The sequence below is a fragment of the Solenopsis invicta genome, chromosome 6, assembly GCF_016802725.1.
Source record: "Solenopsis invicta isolate M01_SB chromosome 6, UNIL_Sinv_3.0, whole genome shotgun sequence".
Lineage (NCBI taxonomy): Eukaryota > Metazoa > Arthropoda > Insecta > Hymenoptera > Formicidae > Solenopsis > Solenopsis invicta.
The window spans coordinates 18,790,613-18,806,943 of NC_052669.1; the positions used below are offsets into that span (position 1 = coordinate 18,790,613).

The 16,331-nt window shown below is 40.1% G+C and overlaps 1 protein-coding gene across 12 annotated transcripts in view; it reads left to right on the top strand.

The window, feature by feature from the left end:
- The window catches only part of LOC105204035 (glucose transporter type 1), a 40,218-nt gene that overhangs the window by 12,604 nt on the left and 11,283 nt on the right, over window positions 1–16,331 (top strand). For 5 of the 12 annotated variants that reach the window (XM_039450546.1, XM_026134846.2, XM_026134850.2 and 2 more), the window contains exons 3-13: window positions 407–1,160; window positions 5,870–6,062; window positions 6,673–6,810; window positions 7,669–7,764; window positions 7,863–8,023; window positions 8,348–8,707; window positions 8,907–9,138; window positions 9,220–9,432; window positions 11,721–11,945; window positions 12,543–12,682; window positions 14,221–14,250. In XM_039450546.1, the coding sequence (XP_039306480.1) occupies window positions 415–1,160; window positions 5,870–6,062; window positions 6,673–6,810; window positions 7,669–7,764; window positions 7,863–8,023; window positions 8,348–8,707; window positions 8,907–9,138; window positions 9,220–9,432; window positions 11,721–11,945; window positions 12,543–12,682; window positions 14,221–14,250 (2,534 nt within the window). In that variant the 5' untranslated portion in view covers window positions 407–414. Of the gene's footprint in view, window positions 1–406; window positions 1,161–4,009; window positions 4,260–5,869; window positions 6,063–6,672; window positions 6,811–7,668; window positions 7,765–7,862; window positions 8,024–8,347; window positions 8,708–8,906; window positions 9,139–9,219; window positions 9,433–11,720; window positions 11,946–12,542; window positions 12,683–14,220; window positions 14,251–16,331 lie in introns of those variants that run through there. The other 7 variants (XM_039450548.1, XM_039450550.1, XM_039450549.1 and 4 more) reach the window with 7 other exon arrangements.

Below are 16,331 nucleotides of genomic sequence, written 5' to 3' on the forward strand. Positions count from 1 at the left end.
AAAAAGCTTTGACGTTTTATCAGCTTCAGCGTCCAACGTAATTATTATTTTACAGTTCGATGAAAATTTATTTTCAGATCTGTATACAGCTAAATATTAGATCTGTTCCATCTGTGTTCGAAGACACGCAGATCGACGTTGCCGCGATACGCGATACTGTTTTTCGCTGTATCGCACATTCCGTCGGCGCCGCATTCGAGCTCTTGCAAAAGTGTATGATAATTTTAAATAATAGATAAGTGACTACTGCGTATTACAAAAGAGTCCACCACCGGCACTGTATAGAATCGAAATTTGCGTTAATTGTCACCCCGAGTGCACAAACGAAAATGATAAAAAAAAAGAGGAGAAGGAGATCGAGATGAGCAACTCTGACGGGTTCTTCCGTCTCTGTCTTTGGACGCAGCTTGAACGATGGCCGATTCACGCGGCTTCAAGCCAATAAACCAGTTGTGGCAGAGCGCGACGGATCAGGATTCGGAGTGTCTCTACGAGGAGATCCCAGGCCGGTCCCAGGATACGGACCGGCCGGTCGGTGTCGCCATTGGGCAGCAGGGGGTGGAAGAGCAGCTGGAGGAGGAGGAGGAGGAGGAGAACGTTGGCGGGAGCAGGAGAAGCCTCGATTTCGGGGTTCAGGTTGGAGATAGCGACTTCTGGGGCAGGGAAGAGACTATCGCGAGGAGTGGTACCATCCCCCGTAGCAGGACCGACGGCGGCGCGAGATCGCGCAGCGGATCGGCCGATCGGCGGACGTCGGATCGGGCACGCCAGCGGGACGTCGTCGTCGTCAGGGTGGAGGAGGAGCGCTATGCCGCGCGCAGGAGTCACGTGGAGTCCGGTACAGGCGCCGTACTGCCGCCTCCTGCGGCTACCGGCCACAAGCTGACCAGGGGGCGAACGAGCGCTAGCAACACCGTCGCCCGGTACTTGCATTCGGCCAACACGAACGCCTCGACGGCGCACTACCATCATCATCATCACGGGCAGCACGGGCAACACGGGCAGCACGGGCAGCACGGGCAGCACGGCCAGTATCCCTCCGGCGGCAGGTCGACCGGCAGGCAGCACCGCCATCATCATAGCCGCGGCTCGTACAGTAATGAGACGCAGGAAGAGGTACAGGAGGACGATGAAGCCACTCTACGGGAGTTGCTTGTAAGGTACGTTCTTACGTACACGGTAGACGACGAGTCCTCCTCTCACCCTCTCTCCCTCAGTTGTCGGTGTACACCACTCACCGAGTCATCGGTTATCGCGTTATCGAGACAACTTCCGTATACTACACTACGCCAGGAGGAAGAAGAATCGTTGTTCGAAGTTTTGTTGATCTCCCGATACGATACGAGCCATTGGGACGGAACGGATAATTATTATATTCCTTTCGCTCGTTTTAACGTTCTTAAGGTTTCAAGTATTAATTACTTGTTATTTACATAATTATTCCGGGCTCATGTTATACAAAAAGGAAAAACAACAAGGCTTTTATAACAACCCGATGTCAAAACACGAATTACGTTATCCAAGGACAATTGGCGTCGCCACCGATGTCTCCAAGAATTATCTGGATTGTTGGACGTTGGACAGCGTCGATAGAAGTTTGCGAAGGATCTGCGCCATCGCGAACTTCGTCAACTTCTGTCGGCGAACCATAACGTTGCAAACTATTCGCGATTTTTGCAAAAATATCCCACTTACGACTATTGAAATCGTCAGATTCAAGTGGTTAAAAGCTTACCAGTATTTGGATTATTCGTGTCAGTCGAAACGTTAAGCTTCTACGACCGAACACGGGCTTCTACGATCCAGAGAAAAATACATAAAATTAAGGGAATTGAATTTCCGGTGTTGCATATAATCTATTTTTCTTTACAACGGTGGCGGTGGTCGTGGAGGATTAACGCCGCGAATGTTGCGAGCGAATGTCTTCAAGAATCTCTATTTAAAATATTATTCTAACATAGTTTAGCCCTTAGAATTCTGTATTGACTTTCACATTAGTAGTGACCTCTTTTTTTTTTAGAGTCTTGTATAGAAATCATACTTTACTCTTTCCACGACGAGTAAAGCGTAGAAAGATTTCTTTTTTTAGTCTCTATACTTATCGCCTAAATTTCATGTGGCATGATAGAGTCGCCATTGTTCGAGCATTCAGCTCCAAGTGATTTATCTGCTCTATTTCTAACACTTTTCTCGATCGAAGTTAAAGCCCGCATATTCTTAAACTTCCGATCGTCCAATATGTTACGATGAGAATAGCGCTACGAACAATTGCTTATAATTCAAAGAAAGAAATCAGATTGATTACGATTGTCTAAGAGAAAGCAAATTATTTGCATCCAATTACTCGTTCATAGCCAATATCTTAGATATTCCCCCTTGCTGTCGCAAGAATTCGATTATTTCAACACGCCCGTCCGCTGGTTCGCATAATGGGGACTCCATCGCGCTAATGTTAACAGTCACGAGAGACTTGACCCTTTGAATCTCTCACGAGTAACTTAGCTTAGTACCTCCGGTAGAGACGGCGTGTATGAGCTCTCGAGACTCGCATACCAATCAAGGAGACACTAGTCGCTCTCTTTTATCCGCCTGTGTTAAAGTGCGTCCCCCCCACCGACTCCCCCGAATCGATAACACTTATTTTATCGATCTCATATAAGCTTTGCTGCTGACGAAAAAAAAAAAAAAACGACTTTATGACCCGTACCATTCCATAAACATCGTTCTCTCGAGAACCTAACTGTGTTGCAAATGCATCCAGGTAATTCCGGCCTAAGTGGCGGTGCCGTTACCTTACGACAAACACGTGACGGCGAAAAAAAAAATAGAAAGAAAAGATTGGAAAAAAAGGAAAAAGAAGAAAGAAACGGACGTCTTCCCCGCTTATTATTTTTTATATAGACTCTCTATGTATCCGAGAATGCAATGCAAGGCTTTGTGCCATGCCATTCATCATTTATACATAAATCACACTCGCTCTTAAACTTATTCTTGTACATACTACACACCCTCGGTCTCATAACAAGTCGATGATCAGACACTACCGATATATACCGTTGTTACATGAATTTTTTGGCTGCGGCGCTCGCAGGCTTACCACTGATTGCTCATTCCATTCGAAAATCATGTCTCCCTCACGAAGTCAGGTGCACAAATAAGCCCCGCAATCGCACCGCTAGAGCTCGAAACGAGAAGTAAAGACCCGGGGAACCGGTAATGGTATACACGGCTTATACACGGCATACGTACCGGGACACAGGCAATTAGCTTTCAACGAAGCGACTCGCGATGAAATTCCGTTGTTGCCGCCGGTAAAAGAATTGCGCGATTGCAACGAAATTGACTACGTAATCGTGAAAAGATTCGTTTCAAACGAGAAGGAAAAAGAAATGTCCTATCCGTTGACATAATAGACGGATCGCGGAAAGATCTGCGTGCGTTCCGAGTATCTCAAGTGTCTCACTCACTTTTTTGTGTTAACGCAAATCGTTAGTTACGAGCACGAGCCTCCTCGAAGGCTGCGGGTATCCGTAATGGATCCTCGTCGTGAGACGACGCACTACTACCTTGTTGCTCGATGTGCCGTCGCTGTGACTTATTTGTGTACGTGTCTCGTTCTCTTTATCACACTCATGAGGTCATGCTGATTTTTGTAAATTATTTTGCCGACTGTTCGTTCCGCATAAAGTGATGGGCCATTCGAATTGTGCAAGCTCGCTTGTGGACGCGGGCGGCTAGGCAGGGGTGAGTAAGCTGGCGGTGCGTCGCATGGTGATGTGTGAAAGGTCTCTCTTTCACACGTGACGGCTCCGTCTCCTTTTTTTTCTTTTTTTTTTAAATATATATATATTTTTTTTAAATATATATACATAGAAGCGAATTGGACGTCACGGTTACTAAATGCGAGCGAATATATCATTATGACATGATTTTATGACTGAACCACGACTGTGTTTCCAAACTAGGTAAAGTTTTACAGAGTGAGATAAGAGAGGAGGCAGGGGCGGGCGTCGTCGGGCCTTATACCCCCTCCCACCGTGTACGTTACCGTTGTGGACAACCACTTGACAACAAGCAGTTCTGAGTCAATTGATTGGATTTGGTGGATAATCCAACGTACGTACATATGTCGTGTGAACAAAGCAAAGAACAAATAGATCTGTGAGAATAAGACGAAAAACTGAATCAAGAGGAGTGAGTGGGGAGGCATAGAGGCTACTGTAGTTTCGGAACACAGCCATGGTCTCCCTACCTCCCAGGTACATGACAACATCATCACTGCTCTCTCTCTCTCTCTTTCTTCTCTCTCTTTCTCTCTCTCTCTCTCTTTCTGCCCCGCTCTTTATCTTCCTTGTCTGTCTTTATGTACACACATCAAAAATAGAATTGTACCACTTTCGATTATACTTTTTCTCAAGCAATAGAGTATCGTATTACGATATTACTAATCTCTCTCAATCTCTGAATGCATAGATCACCAGCTGCACTTATTCCTGAATGCGTTTCTCGAATGGATTTTTGGATGCTTAAATCCTCTCGAGCTTCCCTTCTTAGACCCGTTTTTTCGCTTCCCGTTTATTCGACTAGGAAGGTGGTGCAATCCTTCGCTTGATAAGTGTACATACTTCCGTCTATGTCTATCTATCCGCTACACCCTTCCCCCGTCCTCTGTTCTCTTCCCATGTCTTTAATTTCCGTCTCATCTATTCGCGCCTTCGAATCATATGCTCATTCATTTCTGCTATTCACCTATCGCTCATCATATATCTTAATAAAAAAAATAAAATAAAATAAAAATCTTTCGGTCTCTCTTTCTCTCGCTCTATTCTCTATTACATTTTCATCTTCAGTCACCCTTTCTGCTTGGCTGTGCACATCGATCGATGAGTTTGCCAATTCACCGAGTCGTTCGAAAGTCTCATGATCTCCTTCACGATACGTATCGTACACATAGAGCGCGTGCGAGATATCAGTCATGTTTCATTCACTAGCACATTCACGCATCGCGGCCATAGAAATAATTACATACACGAGAGAAGTGATACAAAGGCGATACGGTTAGGTTCGCGAGATCCTAGACTTTTCACGGACGGAGAGAGTAGCGTTTCAGCAAATATTGAGAGGCACTTGTATCCATTTATATCTATCTACACACATATGCGAATTCACAAACTTCCATCTAATATGTGCACAGCTGTGAAGAATATTTTTTATTCATATATATATATACAGTAATATATAATATATATATACTATATTATACCACTGTAGTGTCTATCACCCTTTACACTCACCACACACACTCTAGACGTGCTTTTAGTGGCGTTTGTATTTTGTCTGCTATTGTTTTCTGCAACTTGACATATTTACTACATAAATATGTACTATATAGAGAGAGAGCCGATTGCATATGTGTATATATATATATGTATATTATTATTATATATATACACATATATGTTTACGTATTATATTATATTATATTACAACATCTACCCAACATTCCCCATGGCTGCCGAGCTAACGCCGGCTCGCCGCGCTTCAGAGCTCTCGGGGATGAAGGTGTTTCGCACTTTGCACCTGTCAAATCGGTTTCTTTATCATTCCACACAACGTCACATAACTCCGCATCCTCATATTTCAAGTATATACGCGGTACAGATATCGTATCATGCACATAAAACGCGCCGCGCTAAACGGTCTCGCAGGCGGAGAGGCTCGGCAGTTAAGCGCGGAGGTAGTTGGACTTATCTTAGGGACCTAGCTCTAGCCTTGAACGTCTAGTGTCAGTGTGCTCGACAATGTTGTCGATCCGCTCTCCCGTACGAATCAGCGAGATTCACGCGGGGGTTATTGTGTGTGGGGACAGTCTGCAGAAACAGGTCAGCGTTATGAGTATGAACCTGAGTGCCAAGCTGGACGAGCTGCAGCGGGGTGACCGCCAGCTGGAGACCACCGTCGCTCTCTGCGAGATCCGCACGCAGTTGCAGGAGCTCACGAAGAGCGTAGAGTCTTGTCAGAGCGAGGTCAGCGAGGTGAAACGGGACATGGTTACGATTAAGGTACTTTTTATATGGCGTGCCTGCACATCTCTACCTTTTCCAATTTCTACCGATCTGTACTGATTTCTATTTTGCAAACGACATCGAGGAGAAAGAAGATACACGGATAAAAATCTTGCTCCAAAAGAGATTAAATTAATGATAGTTTTACTAAAAAAAAGTATGGTGCCTTCATTCATGGCCGTTTCTTTTAAATTGGATATTAAATTATCAATATTAGTATTAAACATTAAGAAAAAAAAAAAATATAAACACGTTTTATTATCTGCAGATTAACATCATGATTATGAAAACATTACGAGGCAATTTCATAATTCTTTTCGATAGCAAAAAATCCGAAGAGCTGTTTGCCTCATTTATTTAAAAGTAGAGAATTGTAGGATAATATCATTAATATTAAAGAGTGAAATTCTGAATCGTCGCAAATTAGCTTTTCTTGTGTAACCGGAAGAAAGAAGATTAAAGTTACATAGATTAGTAGAATGTTTCGTGTCTAAGAATATAAATTCTTTGCGTTATTAAAAGAGCGTTTTACCGCTTCTTTAATAATGTAAAAATTGCATTTAGTACGTACGGAAGTACTTGAGCTGTTCTTTTTCTTGACACGCAGCAAGAACTAGACACGGTACAGCAGGTCAAGGAAGAGATAGAGGAATTACGAGAGTACGTGAATAGACTGGAAGAGCACTCCCACCGGCGGAAACTTAGGCTCTTGGAGCAGGTGACTTCCGGTGTTAGACACAACAATGTATTGCTTTTCTTTACCTTATCTACTTTCATATGTTTTTTTTATTTATTATATATTTACTTTCATTATGTATTATTTTAAGTAAGAATTTGAGTCGCTACGTTGCATCGTGTGTGTATGTGTGTATATTATGATTTTTTTTAGTGATTAGTTTATATTTATGATTTTGTTTTTTTTTTAGCGATATGGTTTTCATCGACAATGCGTGTATGATATTATTGATAAAAATTGTAGAATTTTATATGTTCTTGTATTTTTATTTTATTTATCTTGCATTTATCGATGTGCCCCATTTCCCTTCCTCTTATTATTTATATCCAAAGTTGAATAAGTTATATATTTTTTTCATTGAGTTAAAGTTAATTTATAAAATTATTTAGTTACGTTAAGATTACATTAATTTAAGTTAAATTAAAGTTAATTTTGAAAAGTATTATTTATATTAAATTAGAAAATCGTAACTGTTTAAAGAGTAGATTGCTCAAAACAATTATGATATGGATCAGCAAATAAATTTAATACTTTATTTGTAAATTAAGTTTACCTGAAATTCTTTTTTACGTGGAAACGTATTTTTTTCTTTGACATAGATACATTTTTAACTTAAAAAAAGTTAATAAGTAGTTTATGTGTTTAAAAATACAACATTGAAGTTAAAAATTAACTCATTTAAAATTGACAAAATTAAGTTAAAAGTTATTAACTTTTTAACTTTATTATTTAACTTTCAACTGTTTAACTATGTAGTTACTGTTTATATTGCATATGTAGCTGTACTAAATGTTACGTATGTAACGTGTACGTAATTGGCAATTATATTTCGTACGCAACGTAAACGATGTATCTGGATATTTACAGGGACTGACGCTTTTCCTGTCGTACGCGATACTAGCAGCCGTATTGGGGATGTTGCAGTTTGGATACAACACGGGAGTGATTAACGCGCCTGAAGTGGTACGTCTATCAACGTAAAGTTGCACTGTTATATACAGGTCTCAAACAATTTTCATGAACGGAACGCTTAATAATTGTGTTCAAACACTGTTTTGCAGAACATAGAGAATTTTATGAAAGACGTGTACAAGGATAGGTATGGGGAGGATATTTCGGATGATTCTGTTAAGACGTTGTATTCCGTAGCCGTGAGCATATTCGCGATCGGTGGTATGGTGGGTGGTTTCAGCGGAGGGACAATTGCCAACAGATTTGGCAGGTCGGTGTCTGGTTCAGCAATATCGCATTAAATTGACACAATTTTTACAAGAGGCCAGTGCTTTCCAAATTATAACACTCGTATCGTTTATTTCTTTTGTAAAATTATACTCTTGTGTTTTCTTATTTTATCAATCTATCTTTTCAATGAAAATTTCCAACGAATACACGTTTAAAAGTTACACGCATTTATATCACACAGAATTTTCTCAATGATATAATTGCGTTTTGTAATTTGGAAACCTCTGGGAGAATGATAACTGTCGGATAATCGTAAAATGGAAGGAGACAGAAATTAATATTGGCGTTTTGCCCTGAATCGCAGAAAGGGAGGCTTACTGCTAAACAACGTGCTGGGCATCGTGGGGGCGTGCCTAATGGGTTTCACGAAACTCGCTGAGTCGTACGAGATGTTGTTTTTTGGACGGTTCATCATCGGTGTCAATTGTGGCTTGAACACCTCGTTGGTTCCCATGTACATATCGGAAATAGCGCCATTGAACCTGAGAGGCGGCCTAGGCACGGTGAACCAGCTCGCTGTTACGGTGGGCCTCCTGGTCTCCCAGGTGCTGGGCATCGAGCAAATCCTTGGAACAAACGAGGGTTGGCCCGTTCTCTTAGGACTAGCTATCTGTCCTGCCATTCTACAACTAGTGCTGCTTCCAGTTTGCCCGGAATCTCCAAGGTGTGTGTCGAAAATATAGAATTATAATTACAAGAGATTTTGTTTCCTCGTTCTTTTTTTTTTTTTTAAATAGACTCTTCGAAGAGCCTGGATAATAAAATAGATGTCCACAATTTTCAACGTTTCTATGGTTCTTGATATCATTGGTATACTACCAGAGCAATCCCACAGTCTATTAATAGGAGAACAATTATTTCAGATATTTGCTCATTACTAAACAATGGGAGGAAGAGGCTCGGAAAGCTTTGAGAAGGTTGAGAGCCAGTAACCAAGTCGAGGAAGACATTGAAGAGATGAGAGCTGAGGAACGAGCTCAACAAGCTGAGTCCACGATATCGATGACAGAGCTTATATGCAGTCCAACTCTAAGAGCACCTCTCGTTATTGGTGTGGTTATGCAACTTTCGCAGCAGCTTTCGGGTATCAACGCCGTAAGTACTTGGTTCAACTCGAGCACATTTCTCTTCCGCATTAATTAGAACGCGATCTGTTATGTAAAATTATTGTTTCAGGTATTTTATTATTCCACGAATCTGTTCACTAGTTCTGGTTTAACGGACGAGAGTGCCAAGTTTGCAACCATTGGCATAGGTGCCATCATGGTTTGTATGACGCTAGTGTCTATCCCACTCATGGATAGGACAGGAAGGCGTACGTTGCACTTGTACGGTCTTGGTGGCATGTTTATCTTTTCAATATTCATCACAATTTCGTTTCTCATAAAGGTGAGTTGGAATTTTACCGCATTTTTATTAGACTCGTTATTCATTAGAGCGTATTGATCGTACTTGTCATTATTTTAATTATGACAAACTACAGCAGGCAATTTAATTTTAAAATTCTCCCGTTGCTCGTATATTCGACAATTTATACGAAATATTATGGATACCGGACGCTTTTGCAAAAATTCATATGACATTTTATTAATAAATTATGGCTTGAGCACTCAGAAAAAGAAGTCGTACTAGCAACTAGAAATTTGAGTACAAATAACATCTTAATTATGTATATATTATAAAGTTGTAATAAGAATAATAAATAAGTTATATGAACTAAGGAAAAGAACATAGTAACTATTATGCTTTAAATATATGCAAAAAATAGTTATTTGGAAATTGGAAAAATGTAATTTTTATATCTCATTTGTATAAAATCGATGTAACTGTATTTGAGTCACTATCTATTAATCTTGCGCATAAATTGTTGCAGTGACTACATTTTTTTAAATATTCGATACTACTTTAGCTCTTATGACTTCGTGAAACTAATAGCAAGTACTATATATAAATTTCAAAATTGTCAAATTACAGTTGCCAGAACTATTTCATTTTTTCTCAATGTACATATCAATTATAAGCGAATTTATTACAAGAAAAATCTCAAAGTCGCGGACGCGTGTTTTATTTTCGGCTTGATTACTTTTTTCAAAGAGCTTAAGTATTGATGCATTTACAAAATATATTTACAAAGTACATTGCCGTTCTGCGTCGAATAACTGCGTAGAATAATTTAACGTCCCGTTGCGGAAAAAAAACTATTCGACAATAGCCGGGGAATTCCATTGACAATGACGAATTTATTTATTAATACTTCTCCGTACTGTTAAGAACTGTGCTTTAGTCAGGAAAATCGCATCACAAAGATCGTGAATTGTAGCTACGTATCTGTGCTTTGACACTCTATGCACCTTGGCGAAAGGTGTACTTAACACTTTGTTCACAGCTGGAGTGCGGCACTGCACCGACAGTGAGAATCACCATTATATCTATACGAATTTGCATCACAGAGTCAACTCATTTTAATTTCTCCCCGCCATTCATGTAGCCAATAAGTCACGTCCTCTGCCCGCATGCCGATTTCTTTCATTTGCGCCGTAGAGATTTTTATATCACGATACATGCCCACGCGCGTACGTGCCGTACGTAAATTGTTTCATCGAGATATTTTTTAAATTATATACAAAGATATTTTTAACAATTGTTATCGTTGTATTTTGGCAGTTTTTATCGTTAATGCCGAATGATTCTCTTAGCTGAACGCGTAATGAAGAAATCGATGATAAAAGCGCGAGAAAGAGGATTTGAGAGCAAGACGCAGAGACGTCAAGTGTCGCATGTATCGTATACCGCACGCCGTTTTGTTACTCTGGCTTACTAGTGGTTCTGCTTTTTGATAACCCGCTTCCCTCCTCCCCTTCACCACTGACGACCTCTTTCGTGACTGTCTGGAGGAGATATTTCCCGTTTATTAATCAGCCTATGTTCTCTACTTGGCTCAAACCTGTTACTCTCTATGTGTATCACATTACATCAACAATTTAACATACGCGCCAAGTCTCTAACATACAATATGTCAGTTGTATCCTTTGCGTATCAAATTAAACGGTTTATCAGCTGCTGAATGTCTAGCACCGACGCTTTCATACGTTGCGAGATTCGACAAAGAATAATTCGCTTTTTGCGATAGCATACTACTAATTACAAGAGCCCTTGTGTAGAAATTCGCATCTCACGTTCCTACATAAAATAACGAGAACGGTTATCAGTTACTGCAAGAAAAATTGTTTAACGAAAGATACACGGCAATTTCGATGAATTAAATATTAAGATAGCTCGATACACGCGAGACCGCTTGCACATGAATGTTCCGTGCGTACGATTAATCGCATATACTCTAATTGAGGTCAAAGCAAATCCTGGCACTCATCATGAAAAGCAGCGTATCGTGTGCTTCACCGCTTAACGAGAGATTGTACTGTACATAACAAGGCACTCTGTCATTATACAAAATACTTTGCCGCAATCACTTTGTCAATGCCAATGCCTTTCATTACACAGGGTTGAGCTGCGCACCGCATGCAGCATTACGAATTCTATTACGCATACGATTCGACAATGTGTTATCCAAAAGTTTTTTGATTGAGTTCCTGGCCTCTGGCGTATTTTTGTTTTTATTTTTCCTGAGGCTCCTCCAGCTGCTCAGGAAAGAAGAACACGATTCTACTGCCTGATAGGAGTTCTTCGGATATGTGCAGGAAATGATCGACTGGATGTCCTACATCTCGGTGGTGTCGACCCTGTGCTTCGTCGTGTTCTTTGCCGTGGGGCCCGGATCTATACCCTGGATGATCACGGCGGAACTGTTCTCGCAAGGCCCTAGACCCGCCGCCATGTCCATCGCGGTCCTCGTCAATTGGATGGCTAATTTTTTGGTTGGCATCGGTTTTCCAAGCATGAAGGTAAGGTGACAACGATCAATTCCTTTCGAGTAAACTTTCGCCATTCGCGAGGCAAATAGGTAATTGAACAATTGTATAGATCAATCAACACGAGATAGGGATTGAGAAACGAGCAGTGATTAAGATGTAAAGTAAAAATTATTTATTCATACGTTTAACAATATGGAACATTTCGAATTATACTCGGTCAACATTAACAATATAATAGTAATAAGTAATAACTTGATGTATTTATAACGATAATATTGGAACAATAATATTGGAATAACAGTAATATTGGAATAATAGTAATATTGGGATAACAATAATATTGGAATAACAATAATATTGAAATAAGTAAATAAAAAGGAAAAACGTCTTTTTATTTTGTATCTTATATAGTGATTGCTCTTTTTTTTTATCTGTCTTTCCCTCCGCTAGCTCGAGCTTGAATTTAATACTATAATAATTGAATTATACGAACGATTGGAAATAAATTAAACACACCGAAAGCAAAAGCCAATGTTATATGTAATAATTGTTACATCAACGTCATGTAACATATAGTATGGATCGAATTTGATGTAAACTCGCTACGTGCGCGCTTGTATGTTACAGAGTAGCCTTGAAAACTACACGTTCCTACCGTTCAGTGCATTTCTAGCCATCTTCTGGATCTTCACGTACAAGAAGGTTCCTGAGACCAAGAATAAAACGTTCGAAGAGATTCTAGCTTTATTCAGGCATGGTAACGACAGGTATGCACATAAGCAACTTACTCCCTTCCCCATACTCCCTTCTCCCATACTCCCTTCCCCCGATAATAGCAAAATGATATATACTGCATAGTTGGGGTATATTCTGCATCCGCCTCTTTAGTTTCTTTTAAAAGGGGAGGTCTCTGGTATACATATATCTATATACATGTATATACGTATGTATGGCTTATATCCGCGATAGTCCCCTCTCTCAATCTGTATCCCGTATTTATTTTTGACTCGGCTCATATTTGGGTACGTTTTAAAGTTAACTTTAATTAAGAGAATCGAAATTCACGTTTTTCGAACTAATTACCGCACAACTTATCAACCGTTAATTGCACAAGGAAAGGAGAAGTTAGAGAGATTTAGATAAACTTATCCTATATACCGTACTTGGTGTACAATGTACTGCTATCACATCCGTCCAAACGTTCATCCGTCCGTCTAGATACGATAACGAAAAAAAAAAGAAAAAAATGTTACTTGTAATAGGGATTTCTCTCGAATATTCAAGAAGGAATTTTATAATTTATTAATACGATCGTATATATTCTCTCTCTTTCTATTGTATTATAACTCTACTCCCGGGATAGTATATTACGCTACGCATTTTTGCATGCATCGCCGCTTGTTCGAAGCAATAACAGGAGTTGAACTGTGATAAAGTTTCGTTTTCTTAGGGGGAGGAAATTAAGTTCCACTTATATAATACGGGGACATTATTTGTACATATTTATAAGTACAAGCTAAAGTAGTTTGTAAATTTCGTCACGTGCTTGGTTTCTCTTTATTGCAAATCTCGATATTTCCAACTTCTCTTTTGTTAAGCTGTTGCAAGGAAAGTACGTACATTTTCACATATATTTGCGAATAAGATGCAACACTAACCGATAGCAATTAGAAAAGATAACGTGCACGACATATTGCGAATCATGTAACGAGAATTATTGTACGAGAAAAGCGTAAAAAAAAAAATGGAGCAATATTCGTAGGTTATTAATTTTCGAAAAAGTGTAAACACCACAGAACGTAATTTTAGCATCTCATTTGCGGAATATGGCGAACGAAGTACAAATCAGCTCTCTCGCTGTTGATCCTCTTAGTAGTTTCAAGTTCTGTAACAATTCTGTTACATTTCCGGGAGAGGATCCGTGAAAACGTGTCTGCTCTATGTTACGTAGGAGAAACGATCGGTCATGTGAAATATATAATATGTGCCGACTTATTTGATTTTTTTCTCAGTGAACATTGCGATTTCTTTCGAGTTTATGTATAAGGGACACGTTACATACATTCGAGTCGCGCGAGTTGGAGATTTTACTGTCTTATTGTTATATTTTCAAGGCCAAATGAATATATTCTGTTTGTTTAACGTACATGTATCATTACTGTACATGTATCATTTCAATAAATCGATTATTTCATGGTTCTCTGGATAACTGGATAATTTTCGTTGATTTCCGTGTTTCGTTACTACGATGACGACGACTGTGTTCGATATATCGTAACTGTGCTTTCTGTGTTATTCGGAGCAGGAGCAGCTTGCGGGACAGCAGACTTTATGGGTGAGTCTTGCTACTACACATTTCCTGTGTTACTGTGGTGGCTTTGTTGCGAGATATATTATACCGAACATATTATACCGATTTCTACTTAACTGCATGAAGATAAATAACCAAAGACACCACTAGTTACATCCAAAAGAGGGATTATTTTTTATGCGCTGAATAAAACATCCGTAATCCTTCAGTGTACAAGTAAAGTGTCATTTTTTTTTTTTTTTGCAAAAAGCTCGTTTAATACCATCTCTCGTAGATGTCGGCATTAAAATGTAGAAGAGAGGCGGAAGAAAAATCGAAACAAATATATTTTCTCCTGTCTCCTCGTGTTTTAACATTCTCACTACAATGGTATCGTTAAGACGATACTACGAGAGGTCTCTGTTTAAAAAATAATCCTGACCCGGCCGCGCGATTCTCCTGACTTTGATCCAAAGGCCTGGCATGTCGAAACATCTTTACTATCAGCTAATGCGAGTCTCCGTCTCTTATTGCGTAATAGTCCAGTCAGGCTGACCAAGAGAATCAGATATATACATACATATAGCTGCATGAACATAAGTTGTTATCATATATAAATTGTTCGTTTTTCTTTTGTGGAGATACATTTCACAGTTTCTAAAAGTTCGTCAGGGCTATTATGTAATCGATACGTAACGTGCATATGTACGTGTGTCCGCGGCCGCGCTAATCCCGGCCATGTCCGCATAATTCTGCACTCTATCACTGCCGTTCGGGAACCTTAATTTTTTACCTCGGAATAAATTGTCGTGTTTACAATCTTTTCGATCGTATGCCCGCGCATCAGCATACCTCACGCTCGTGTCCGGGAAACACGGAGGGAAACTTTTGCCTCCGCGACGCGGCGCGGCGCGGTTGAGCTCGCGTACATAACAGCCCCGATCACTTGACTTCCTCCTGGAGCCTTGTATTCTACAGCATGCTCCTTTTAGCGTACATACAATGCCCAGTTAAATGTTTCGGCGACAGGCAGAGTCTTGGAAAAGTTTTTATGTCGATAGTTGGCACGAGTTTATGGCGCTGTACTGTGCGACTGCATGTGTTAGTGCTTACGTTATACTGTTTGGCGTACCAAAGTGATTCCTGAATTGTGTTAAGAGATACGATACCACAAACGTGTTTGTGATCGGCGAGTGGGACACTTCTGTAATTTTAACACCCCCGTACGGAATTTCGATGTAACTCGCAGAGCCCTGGCTCTCCTTCAAAGGGATCTGACGATTCACAAATGGGGGATTTCGAAGATAAAAGAAAGTATCAATTTTATATTTTTTGCGTAGGAAAATTTCAATTGAAATCAATTTGAATCCTAATACTTTTCGATAAAATTCTCGAAACGATATTCGGGATTTTGAAAAAATTTTTGCTCGTTTGATCGCTCGCAGCGTTATATCAGAAATTCCAGGGGTCTTTGGGAAAGAGCCAGAATTTCGTGAATTATATCGAAACCTCGAAAATGTGGGGAATTAATTTTGCAGAGGCCGAACGAACGCGGCAGAGACCCGCCGCTTTGCATCGCTTTTACATCGCCGTTCGTCGTGTAAACATCGCGAGCGATAATTTATGCACGGGTTCGGGGTCAATTAATTAATTTCTGCGACGAGGGTCGACAAGTTTTTTTTCTTTTTTTTTTTATCAGCGCAGCTCTCGATAAACTCGATATGCGAGACGTATTTTTGGTTTCCCTTCTTCATTTCTTTCCTTCTATTTTTATTTCGATTAAGGTTTTGCCGAAACATTCATCAACGATTCAGACGGGAGTCCTACCCGTCCAGGCTATCCGATAGCTGCAGTTACACTGCTTATGATTTAGCGAAAGTTTCTTCAATCCGTTTATTTCGAGACGAGCTAATGAAAAATTGTGTCGCGTTTATAATTGGATGTGGTGACTAATATTGGATCGAAGGTGATGCATTTGTCAGATTTCTCGCGTTTCAACTGCACGTTTGTACTTATCGCAGGAAAAGCTTTCGGAAGCGGTGATACACGGTGATGGGAAATTTAAGACACGATTACTAAGTGTTTTATGAATTTACTCAGGCGCCTGTAAATTTGTTTGCTTAATG